We start from the raw sequence: 12866 nt of genomic DNA on the forward strand, positions 1-12866 counted from the left end.
CATGTGCCCCACACACTGCTTAGGTCTTTGATTCTAGGGATTGTGGGAGTTGGTTTAGGGTCTCAGGTTTGGTGGCAAGTGCCCTTTACCCTCTGAGCTATCTAGTTCTTTTTGTTTGTCTCACTCTGTAGCCTAGGTTAGCCCTCAACTATATGTTTTCCTGCCTCAACCTCCCAAGTACCAGAATTGTAGTATTGTGTCCCTTTCTTTACCTTCTACTGCTCTTGTAAGCTAGGAGTATGGGACACGCCATCATGCTCTGCTTTTAGAATAAAGGCACAGGTTTGTGCAAGTGTTATGTGCTGTTTCTCATCTCCCAAGATAGCTTTTCTGTAGTATGGCAGGGCTCCAAACTCTTGACAATTCTCCTGCCTCAACCTCCAGAGTGCTGGAATTCTAAGCCTAGAGTCACCATACCTAGCTTGTTATGTTTTTAAAAATGTGTTGTAGATTAGGTCAGCCTGATCTACCTGGTCTTTAAAAGTGTTTCTGAGGCTCTTGTGTTTCAGGGCCAGAAGCTTTGAGAGATGAATGGCTAGAGCTCAGGCTGTTTGGCTAAATGCCTTTAGAAAGTTGGTTATCTGTTCTTAAGGTTTGCTAAACAGTGCCCCACTTCACTTTGGTCTGTTGGGACATGTAAGAGCAGTGTCTCTACCCTTTACCCTTTTTTTCTTGAGACATCTTTCTAGACTCTGCCAACCTGATTTTGCAGTATAGACCAGGCTGGCCTTGAACTGGCTGCTAACTTCGTACTTGAAGCCTCTTAGTGTTAGGATTGCAGTCTGCATTTTTATACTCACAATCCTGTGCTTGTTTTTCTATCTGTGCCAAATACCTAAGGGATATAAAATTGTAAGGAGGAAGCCTTGATTTTTGGTTCTACGTCTCAGGTTCTACTTCATGCTCAGCTGGCTACACTGTTGTGGGCTTGAGGTGAGACTGAGCATCATGGCGGCAACTACTTACATCAGGGTGACCATGAAGCAGAGTACTCATTCTTTCATGTTTTGGGGGCAGGGTTTTATATAGCTAGGCGACATTAAACTTATATAGCTGAGGATGACCTTGAACTGTTGCTTCTTCTGTCTACACCCCAAAGTGTTAGGGCTGCAGGCATGTATCATAGGCTCAACAAAGTAATGTCTGAAAAAAGTGCTCTGGATGTGGCCCCGATGTTTTCAGAGTTGGAAGAGACTCGTGTCTTCCTCAGGGACATGAGTTTCAGTTCATTTTGTCCAAAATTGAGGTGTATATTTCTATTTCATAAGAAACTGAATAGTAGCAAAAAGATGTCTTAACATGCTTTTAGCACTGTGTTTGATTTCTTTGTGTTCCTCTCGTCGCTTTGTTCTGTGCCTAGTGTCTCCTGTATACTTGTTCAGTCTCTGAGCTCTCTACATTTAGTTTCTAATGTTAAATGGAAAGGGTGAGTTTTCTGTTTAAAGTATAATAACAGTGTTTCTTCTTGGGACATTCATGTTCCGAACAGGCGATAGTGTTTAGATTGTGTATTTGCTTTTATTTAATCGAGAGAGTGCATTCCATCCCACACACTGCCCTTGACGGGTGTGCTTCCTCCATGGTGTCACAGCTCATTCTGAAGAGTCTCTTGTTTCTGCCACTCCCAGCCTTTATCTCCCATGTTCCCATAGGAGTGCTGGGATCACAGCTGGCACATTACTATATCTTGCTTTTATGTGGGTTCTAGAGATTAAACTCAGGTCAGCAGACCTATAAGGAAAGTACTCTACAGGCTGAGCCATCTCCCCATCTCTCGATACTTTATTATGCATGTTCTTACTTGAATTAGATGATTTGTGTGTGCTTCTATGTACATGTGTTTGTATACATTACATATATGTGTTGTATGTACTGAGATGAGATGTATGTGTGTTTTTGTACATGTGTATATATGTATAACAGATACACATTTTGGTAGCTAGAAGGCTACATTTTGAGTTGAGGTAAACTGTTTGATTTATCTCCCCATCATTGTAGCATTGAGACTAATGTGGGCATAAAGCACCCCCCCCAACAAAAAATAGAATGAATAATTGATTTTTTTTAAAGAGGTGGTCTTTTGTAGCCCAGGCTGGCCTTATTTAATGGAGGAGTAACCTTGAATGCTTGATCTACCTCAATTCTGAGGTTGTAGGCGTGCACCACCATATCTTGCTCTAGATTAAAGAGCTTTGTGTGAATTTATAAATCTAAACCTGTCTCCTGACGTACTGATAAGGTGACCTTGATAGGAACATTTTAAGCTTTTGCATGTTTTGTCTGATAGTGAAACTGAAGATCTGAGGGGGTGGGGATTGTGGAGACTGGGAAAGCTACTGGGAGTGATTTGCATTGTGTTAATAATCTGAACGTAACTGAGGAACTCACGAGTAAGGGATTGATAACAGCCCAGGTGGAGAAAGCAGAGGAGCATAGTTGCTTTAAAGTTACTAGAAGGCGATTTCAGCATGTGCTTGTTTGTGAAAGTGCTGTACTGAACCGACCTGGCTTAGACTTGGTTTTTTTTTTTTTTTTTTTTTTTTTTGGTTCTTTTTTTTTTTTGGAGCTGGGACTGAACCCAGGGCCTTGCCTTCCCTAGGCAAGTGCTCTACCACTGAGCTAAATCCCCAACCCTTTGGTTTTGTTTTTATCTTTATTTAATGTGGAAACCTCTTCTGAGAGCTGGGCACTGTGGCGCATTCTCATCCTGGCATGTCCACCCGATCTGATGCAGGAGGGTGAAGCGTTATAGCTTATTATGACCTACGTGGGAAAATCTTGTCTCAAAAATAAGACATGCTATTTATGATCACACTTATATACTGGCACAGTAATAGGGTACTGTAGTTGGAGCAGTGAGTGTCAAGCAGGCCCAGTTGTGCTGGGCCATGGATAAGTGTGTAAGGTTGATAGTCTTAGAGTTGGGAGGGTGGCGAGACAGCGTCTTTCTAAGAACCTATCTCAGCCTGTGCAGCTCATCATCCTGCCTCTGCCCCTGCCTCTGCCTTGGCCTCTTGAGTGCCTGAGTTAGAGGTGTGAGCTACCACTGCTGGCTTACTTATGTGGTTTCCAGGGCTGTCTGTTTTGTATCAGTTTTGAAAACACATAGTACTTAAGACCTGGACGCAGTTAGACTAACCATATCTTAGTCATAGTTACTGTATAATTTTGAAAAATAAAATCTTTAGTTTTTTATAAGAAAACACTTGGTGTTCATGTGAATTCCTGACTTTTGTAAGTAACATCGCAGTCCAGCAAGCTGTGCAGTTGAGAACAGGTTGAAGAGCCTGGAAAGGGGTTCACTAATGCAGGAGATGAGTCAGAATCTTATTTATTCAATAAATGTGACTAGTCTGAATAAAGGCTGACACAACACATAAATACAGAGGGGCACAGTGATTAGAAGACACACAGCCAGGTGTCCTCAGTACCAGGCAGAACGAGCTTCCTGGCCTGCTTACCTCTGTGTTGGTATTAGAAGACAAAAGCAGAGTCCGGTGGGTCTGTACATAAAGATATATCAGATGTAACTCTTTGTAAAAGTGTGTCAGACACTTACTGTGGATACAGCTCTTTGCCTGACAGTGGATTTGTCTGTGCTCTTTGCCCCATTACGTATGTCATCCATTGAGTCACAGGCTAAGTTTCACTTGAGAGTGTCTTATGTCAACAAATAGCATTTGCTTTTCCTTTCTTGACATAGGGTTTTCGTAGGCAGTCTTGTCTCTGCCTTCTGAATGCTGGAATTACTGTACAGCAGATGCCCTGCTGAAACATTCTGTGGTGTTTATCGGCTTTAGGAATAGCGTGCATACAGACTGTTGAATTTGTAGGAGGTTTATTTTTTGTATTGCCCTCTCTACCTAGCAGTGCATTCTCTATTACATACTTCTTGGTAGTGTGTTAATCTGGATTCTTGCAAATGCAATTTTGGTGTTTGAGTGATGTTAAATTTATTGATATGTTTGATTTCAAAGTATCTAGGGATTTATTTTGCTGTGAAGCAAAATGTCTTTTCAAAGTAAAAATTTGGAGCCTAGCATGATGACACATGCCTGTAGTTCTAGCATCCAGGTCTGAGACATGAGGGCGGTGTTGGCCAGCCTGGGCTGCACCTCAGCTCCTGTCTGAAAAGAAAGTCCAAATGTGGACAACATGGCAAGGAACCACAGTGTGAAGTGTCTTCTACTAAAGGGCCTGTTCCCCTCGTGCTGATTAGTTTCAAATTGGATAATTTTTTTGGCAGTAAAGAAAGTTTATCCAATTCCATTTTTAGTCCAGTTACAACGCAGGGATCACAACAAACGCAGCCGCCACAGAGGCACTATGGCATTACCTCTCCTATCAGCTTAGCAGCCCCCAAGGAGACCGACTGCCTACTCACACAGAAACTCATCGAGACGCTGAAGCCCTTTGGGGTTTTTGAAGAAGAAGAGGAACTGCAGCGCAGGTAAGGAGATACACGTGAGCCATATGCTTTAGGATACTTCTAGTCAGTGAATTCTGTTATACTCACTCGGAGCAGGTCCGAAACTTTATGCTTGTTTCCCACGAGAATGACACTCTGAGCAAGAGCTTGTTCTCTTTTTATAAAGAGTTCTGTCGCTATAAGTATGATTTCCTTCGCCGGGGAGGAGGGGCAGAATAGCCTTGGTCAGGGCTTAGACACTGCACATTGTAGGCAAGTGCTCTACCACAGAGCTACCCTTAGCTCAAGGAACAGTTTGTTTTGATGGGGGCTAGAGATCACTCAGAGATGAAGTGCACTTAAGAAGGACCTAGGTTTAATTTCCAGTACTCACCTAGTGGTTTTCACACATCTGTAACTCCAGTTCCAGGGGATCCAGAGCCCTCTTCTGGCCTCTATGCACAAAGCATGCATGTATACATACATGCAGGAAAACACATATATAAATAAAGTTAAAAAAAAAAATTCCGGTGGCTCTTGGTTATAATGCAGAAGAGGCAATGCTTAAAGAGTGTACAAACGGCAGTGCAAAACCACTGTTAAGTTCCTGATCTCTTACAAAATGTCAATTTTGAGGCTGGTGTGGTGGCCCAGACCTTTAATCCCAGCACTGGAGAAGCAGAAGGTCGGCATATTCCTGTGATCTCAAGGCCAGCCTAGATTGCATAGTAAAGCCCTATGTGTAAACAAACAAACAAATCCTAATGTGGTAGCACACACCTATAATCCCAACACTTGGGAGGCAGAGGGAGGATTGTGAGTTCTAGGCCAGCCTGGGCTATGTAGTAAGACCATGTCTCAAAAACAAGAAAAGTAAAACTTAGTAAGCCACTTATTTGTAATTTAATTTGTAGTGAGTAATGAATAACTAATTGCTTTATCAACAGGATTTTAATTTTGGGAAAATTAAATAACCTGGTGAAAGAATGGATACGAGAAATCAGTGAAAGCAAGGTAAGGTGACACCACAGAAGTCAGGTGCTGTCTTCTCAGTTGGCTTTCCTTGACTGGATTCAGTCTTGGTGGGTTTGTTTTGGAGTTAGGGTTTTGATGAATGTTGTCCTGCGGTACACTATATAGGCCAGGCTGACCTCACACTCACGGGGTCTACTGGCCTCTGCCTCCTGAGTGCTGGGGCTAAAGGTGTGTGCAGCACAGCCAGCCAGTACTGAACCGTCTATAATGTGCTGTTCTTGTTTGTAAGTTTCCAAATTGTTATTTTGAAAGAAGGCAATTAAAATCAGTGAATTTTCAAAAAACAATTTAAAATGCTCTCTGGTTACAGTATTTTAATAGTATTCCAAAGTTGGACCCAGTAATTGAACTATTGCTCCTTCTTCTAATTACTTCAGGAAAGCATTCCCCTGATAAAGGTGGATATGGCATTGATTGTCAGTCCTACCACTTGGAAAATGGAGGCTGGAGGATTAAGAAATTGAGGTTGGCCTGGCTGTGTTGTAAGACCCATATCTCTAATCAAAAATGAAAATGGTTTAAAATGTTTATTATATTTTTTGGACTGTTTCACTTCTGGATTCAGTACCTACGGTTCTTGAGAATCTTCACTGTCTTTAAAAAAAGTTCTGGAATAATTTGCTTGTTTTTTGTTTGTTGTAAAAGTTTATGGGTGTTTTGCTTATAGGTATACCTGTGCACCTATAGGTGTGCCTGTTTCTGGTGCTTGAAAAGGTCAGAATGGGTCATCAAATCCCCCACTGTAGTTACAGATTTTGTGAGCTGCCATGTGGGTTGTGGGTCCTGGGAACTGGACCTGGGTCTTGAGCAGCCAGTGCGTGCTCTGACCACCAAACATCTCCAGCTCTCTTATGTGGGCCCCCACATGCTCCTTCCTCCACTTTTTTTATTTATTTATTTTTTTGGGTGGTTTTAGATACATTTTTCATGTTTAGATCATCATTGTTGAGTTGTGATATAGCACTTTTACTGTACTCATTCACACAGTTAGAGCCTGGTAAAGGGAAAGCTTTTAGAACTGTGTGGTGTGTATTTGGCCCACTTTTTAAAAGCTCCATATATAATAATTCTTTTGCTGTAATATGAAGTAGATGCTTAATTTATGTGCAGCTGAAAAACTGAGAACCAAGGGAAGAAAGACTCACAGGACAGGAGATGGTAAGGGAGAAGGAAGTTACTTAGTTTTTGTAAATTGATAATGCTCTTAAAATATTTTTCTATGTTTAAAACATCTGGTTAAAAATTGAGCAACTAGAGCATTCTAAATGGCAGTCTTTATGTTCCACATGTAACTTACTAACAGATTTTTTTGATAGAAAAATTGGAAAGTTTTATGGGCTGAGCAAGAAGTGTCCACGCTTAAGTGTCTTTAATCATCAGGTTGGTACTAGTCTTATGCAGGACACATGGGTTTGTTGGAAGACCTTTTTCTAAGATGCTTAAAGACCCTAGTCAGGTAGATGAAGCCACAGCTGGTTTACATCTTGACAGAGGGCTTTAGTATGTATTTAGTATGTATGTACTTAGTATGTATGTAGTACTTAGGTGGGCCTTGGACCTCACCACCTGGTTCCAGTGATGACTTTACCTACACCTTCCTGGTTCTGGGAGTACAGTTATTGCCATGGTCCTGGTCAGAACCTCTGGTTTATTTATCTGTTTATTTATCTGCCTGCCTGCCTAACTAGGCCTGCCTTGTCTTTTGAGACAGGGTTTCATATAGCCCAGACTGCCTTTGGCCTCCTCCTCACGGTGCTGGGATTGCAAGAATGTGTCCCACTGCCACCGTCATGGGCAGTTCGGTTCTTCCTTCCAGTGACTGGAGGCCCTGATATGGCTCTTGAACAAGTGCTTCTTTCTTTATCTGGTGTTTTATTAAGTGGGTGGACAGAGACTTTGTATTCAGTGTTTCCATCTGTGTGTGGCATTAGACTTCACCATTGTGTTCCCTGCTCCTCTTTGCTGTTGGTTGTCTTCACCTCAGAAGGACCCTTGGTTTGCTTTCATATCACCTCTGAGTCTGTATAGCTGCACAAACGAGGCACAATATGCTGTGTTGTTTACCTGAGTTTGGCTGATTTTACTTACCATGATCTTTGCTTCTATTCATTTTCATTCAAAAGAGTAATTATAAGATTTATTTTTGTCTATGTTTTGCCTGCATGCATATGTCTATGTACCACATGCATATCTGTACTTGGGAGTGGAGTCAGAGATGTTTGTGAGCCACCGTGTTGAGTGGTTTGGGAACAGAACCCATGGCTCCCCTGCAAGATCAGTCATTGCTCTTCATCTCTGAGGCATTTCTCCAGCCCCTCTAATTTTATTCCTTATGGCTGAATGAACTGCACTCTCTCTATATGCCATATTTTCTTACTTTATTTATCTTGCTGTTGTAGATAGTTGTAAACAGATGTACAGATATCTATGGAATGTGGCGTTGCCTCCTCTGGATACATGCATACCAGACCATTCTGTGAAAGGCAGATGATGGACCCACTGTAAATCCAAACCCATCTCATAGTGTCCCGAGCTACTGCCGATATTGTTGCTGTCACCTGGCCTCTTTGCCTGTAGGCCACTGGCATTGAAGCAAGTGGCACACTGGAAAAGAAGAAAGGACTATTTGGTAGAAATAAAGTTTAAAGCCAGTAATTCTTAGAACTCTTCTACCAGTGTTCGTTTGATGAAGACTGAGGGCCAGTGGTTCTTATACCTGTATAGTGGTCTTGCTTATTTTGTTATTCATAAAGCTAGGTAAAATGTTTCCCCGTATGGTTACTATCCATGACTAAGTGGATAACATAGAGCCTGTGAGGCCAGTCCCAGAACTATTCATGTTGGGGGAACACTGTTTCAAGAGCATGGACTTGTGATGAGAGAAGGCTGCAGTTGTGTGAGTCCTCCGCCATGTTCTGTCGGTCTGTGTATTATTGTTTTGTGTCAGTTTCATGTTTCTTGGTACTGGCTCTAATATAATTCCAAATTAGGTGTCATGGTTCCTCCACCACTGCTTTTCCTGTGTAGGATTACTTAGGCTAGTCCGTGTTTTTTTTTATGCCTTCATGGATTTTGGTTTTGTTGTTGTTATAAGTTCTATCAAGAGTATAATTACAATTTTTATGGAGATTGCATTGAATCTGGAGATCACTTTCAGTGGAATAGTTGTATTCACAGTATTCCAGCTAGCCAGCCCATGAGCCTTGGAGGTCATTTTTAGTGTTGCTTTGAACCAATAATTCTATTGTGTTTTGAGGATGCCTGGTCTCTATAATTGTAGTCTGCCCTCAGTTTTATAGTGATCCATTAATCTTAATCTACCAAGTGCTGGGACTCTAGTCTTATGCCACCATGCCTGATTTGAACTAACACCTCTTAACTTACACAAATGTTGGTGAGTTATAAGATCTGTGGAGTCCAGAGTGGCCTTGTACTTGGTGATTTTTGTTTTTGCTTAGCTTTCTGAGAGCTAGCATTGTAAGTATTGGGCCATTGTGTCTGGCAAATTAGTGATTTTTGATGCAGTTCTTCCCTTTCCCTCAGGTTTAAGAAAAATTATTTGGCTTAACAGGATGAATACTCAATCCTCTCTTGTTTGGTTTGTGTCTTTGAATAATGTGGTTCTGTAGTGAGTAACAGGTTGATGAAAATGGGGCCTTATAAGGTAAGGCCTGTGTTTGATTTCCATCCATTGACTGATCTTACTGTGCTAGCCTAGTAGCCCACGCTGAGAACCCAAGTCAGTCTTCCTGTGAATATTTTTGGACCTCATGGCTCGTTCATTTCAAACTTTTACTTTTACTTACTGTGTGTGTGTGTGTGTGTGTGTGTGTGTGTGTGTGTGTGTGTGTGTGTGTGTGTGTGTAGGTCAGAGGACAATTTGCTGGAGTCACTTCCTTATACCATATGGCTTTTGAGTTCCCAGGTTGACAGGCTTACTTGTGAGTGTTATATACCGAGTGATCTTGATAAGCCTATTTTTATGTATGTATGTATGTATGTATGTATGTATGTAAGTATGTATGTATGTAAGTATGTATGTACTTTTTTTGTTTTTTGAGATAGAGCTTCTCTGTGTAGCCCTGGCTGTCCTGGCACTCAGTCTGTAGTTTTAGGCTGGCCTCAAACTCAGAGAGCCACTTGCTTTTCCTCACAAGTGCTAGGATTGAAGGCACGCACCACTGCTGCCTGGCACCTCTGTTTTCAGACGGGGATTCTTAGAAGCAGGCTGGCCTCAAGGTCCATAGATAAAGGTGAGGATGACAGTGAACGTAGGTCCTCCTTCCACCTCCCTGCTGTTAGGGTTACAGGTGTGTGCCATCCTCCCAGTTTTAAGTAGATCTGAGGACCAGCTTAGAACTTGATGCACACTCAAGGGCTCTGTCACCTGAGCCACATCTCTGCTGCTGCTGCTTTTTAAAGTATAGCATCATTAACATTTTTATAATTCCATTTCTTGGAATTAATAAATAAAACAAAAACAGAAAGACCTTCCTATAAGTTAACAAATAACCGAGAAGTAAGTTGTTCTGTCATTTGAATTTGTTTCCCTGCTTTACTAACAACCATTATTTTTGTTCAACAGAATCTTCCACAATCTGTAATTGAAAATGTTGGAGGAAAAATTTTTACATTTGGATCCTACAGACTAGGAGTACATACGAAAGGTAGGAAGTTTTGACAGCTTTTAATGACTTGTGCATGAACTTTGGTTAGCATCGAAGTGAATCCTTAAGATCACTTTAATCTTTAAAATCAGACAGAGGTTCTATACCTCATGTCTGTAATGGGGTACAGTAATAAGCTCAGTTTACCAGTGGAGTAAGACATGTTCTACATTGAACAGCACTTGGCTGGTTTCCTGCATTAGAAAGTGGGTGCAGAGTAGCTTCCACTGTGGTCTGTGGACAATTCTTCATAGATTTCTTCTTTTTCAAGAATATTACTGGATGTGAGAAGAAAGTATCAGAGCCCTAAGAAAGTCTTGTCATTTTTTTTGTCCTCATTCCTTTATTGCAGATAGATTGTAAAATACAGCTTAGCAAAAACTGAGCCAGTGTGTCCGTAGCTACTGGTGATCTTATTGAGTATTTACTGAAATAAATACGGATTTCCATATATGGATTTTCTTATGCATGTATGTATGTATGTGTACCACATGTATGATAGGTACCTGCAGAAGCCAGAAGAGGGCATTGCATTTGCTGACTCTGAAATTTAGAGGACTGGTCTGAGATGCATGTGGGTGCTAGGAACTAAACCTTGAGTGTTCTGCAAGAGCAGCCAGTGCTCTTAACCAACGAGCCCACTCACCAGCCCCCAGTACCTAGTTCTTGATCTTCATTGTCTTTTATATTTAACTTTTTTTCCTCTGAAATAGGGTTTCTCTATGTAGATCAGGATGTCCTTGAACTCAGATTCACCTACCAATGCTTCAAAGGTGTATACCACCACCACCACCACCACCACCAGACTTGATTTCACTTTCACAAATATAAGTCAGAGTTTTAAAAGAGGCAGAACCAGTGCACACAGCTCAGGTAGAAGAGGTCAGACTCCTAAGCAACAGCCCAACGATAAGTTGTCTATTCACATAGGACTGTGTGTGTCTTGGCACTCTGTTCTCTCCGTCTCATTGCTTAGATAGTATGTTTAATTTTGATATGTGTTGTGTGCCTTGTGTGCTGCAGGCCACTTTTTTCTTCAAGATTTATTAAATGTGAATACACTGTTGCTATTTTTAGACGCAACAGAAGAGGGCATCAGATTCTGTTACAGATGGTTGTGAGCCACCATGTTGTTTCTGGGAACTGAACTCAGGACCTCTGAAGAGCACCCAGCGCTCTTAACTGCTGAGCCATCTCTCCAGCCCATGCAGGTCACTTTTGAGTAGGATGCCTAGTCTTGTACATTGACCTGATTTTGTCAACATCTCTATTCAAGTTTTTAGTTTTGATATTTTGAGCAGAGAAGCACTGAGCACCATTGAAAAGGACATAAAGGAAAACTGTGTACTGATGAAATCAAGACCATGGATTAGTGCTCTCTAGGAAGGTCCTGCCTCAGCCTTGTTTTGACTTGTTTTAGAGTCCATTTTAAATACAGCGTGTCTGAAGAAAATGTCCATTAGTTAGCAGTACCTTTCCCTACTCGCTGGTTGTGATTGTCAGGGGGACAAAGTTCTAGAAAGCTTGCCAATGTCTTGTCAGTATCTTGTCCTGTTATTGATAAGCTACAAAACGGTTTCCTTTTACCACTGTGTGATGTTTGATTTCCTTTTCTTTAAGGTGCTGATATTGATGCGTTGTGTGTTGCACCAAGACATGTTGATCGAAGTGACTTTTTCACCTCATTCTATGATAAATTGAAATTACAAGAAGAAGTGAAAGATTTAAGAGTATGTACATATTGGGGCAAGAAAGGAAGAGTAATGCCATTTAGTCTGTTGAGAAATGTTATTTACAGGTATAGGAGTCATTTCATTGAGCCGCCATACTTGCCAGGCAATGTTAAACACTCATGCATTCATCTTTGTATTTTACAGTAAAGCTAGGATGATAAACCTGTAAACGCCTTACAAATTGGGAAGCAGAAGCAAACACAATGAGTAATCTCTGAACAGCCACATTCCCTACGATAGCAGTGGAGAATTGTGAAGCCCCAGATATGGAGTGTTAAAAGTTCATAGCTAAGGACTTACTTTTGTTGGGCATTATGCTAAATTGTGTCGAAGGAATTTCAAGTGCCATATTTTAAAAAGTAGCAATAGTAGCCATACGTAGCTTATCTGTAATCCTGGCACTTGGGAAGTAGAGGCAGCAGAGGCAGAAGTTCAGGGTACTCTTCGCTGTATGGTTGGTTTGAGGCAGCCTGATCTAATTGATTGAGACCCTGGCTCAGACAAACTAAGAAGAGGTAGTGGTAGCATTAACCTGGGCTTATGGTGGAGCTTCAGGAACTAAACATACTCACTTTCTCTTCAACAGGCTGTTGAAGAGGCATTTGTACCAGTTATCAAACTCTGTTTTGATGGAATAGAGGTAAGGTCTAGTCTTGGTGGGCAGATTTTGGTGTGGGCTATGCTAGATATTAGTCAATTTAGATAAATATTTGGTTTCCAGTAAGAATTTGTGAGTTAATACCAACAATTTTTTCTTTTTTTTTTGTCTCGGAAATGGGTGTCTGATCTTTGCAGAGCATGTGTGTTAGGTAGGTTCTTTTCTAACTCCAAGTGGAGGTGCAAGCAAAGGACTTAGGACTGGAAGCTACTGCAAAATAGTTCTCTGCTATTTTCTTCCCACGTGAACTTTGTTCAGGCAATAAGTATGCAGTCAGCCTTTCTACTTAGGCTACAGATAGGGACAGTGTGAGCTGACAGAGCTTTTAAGTAGTTAAAGAGTTAGTCCCCCACGCCGCCTAGAGT

General features: G+C 41.3%; 1 protein-coding gene across 4 annotated transcripts in view; it reads left to right on the forward strand.

Moving 5' to 3' along the window:
* Window positions 1-12866, forward strand: part of Papola (poly(A) polymerase alpha) — a 52533-nt gene that overhangs the window by 8021 nt on the left and 31646 nt on the right. For all 4 annotated transcript variants that reach the window (XM_032908384.1, XM_032908383.1, XM_032908385.1 and 1 more), the window contains exons 2-6: window positions 4277-4450; window positions 5356-5422; window positions 10029-10110; window positions 11731-11840; window positions 12430-12483. In XM_032908384.1, coding sequence (XP_032764275.1) covers window positions 4277-4450; window positions 5356-5422; window positions 10029-10110; window positions 11731-11840; window positions 12430-12483 — 487 coding nt within the window. The remainder of the gene's footprint in view (window positions 1-4276; window positions 4451-5355; window positions 5423-10028; window positions 10111-11730; window positions 11841-12429; window positions 12484-12866) is intronic.

This window comes from Rattus rattus, chromosome 7 (genome assembly GCF_011064425.1).
Source record: "Rattus rattus isolate New Zealand chromosome 7, Rrattus_CSIRO_v1, whole genome shotgun sequence".
In the NCBI taxonomy this organism is placed as follows: Eukaryota; Metazoa; Chordata; class Mammalia; order Rodentia; family Muridae; genus Rattus; species Rattus rattus.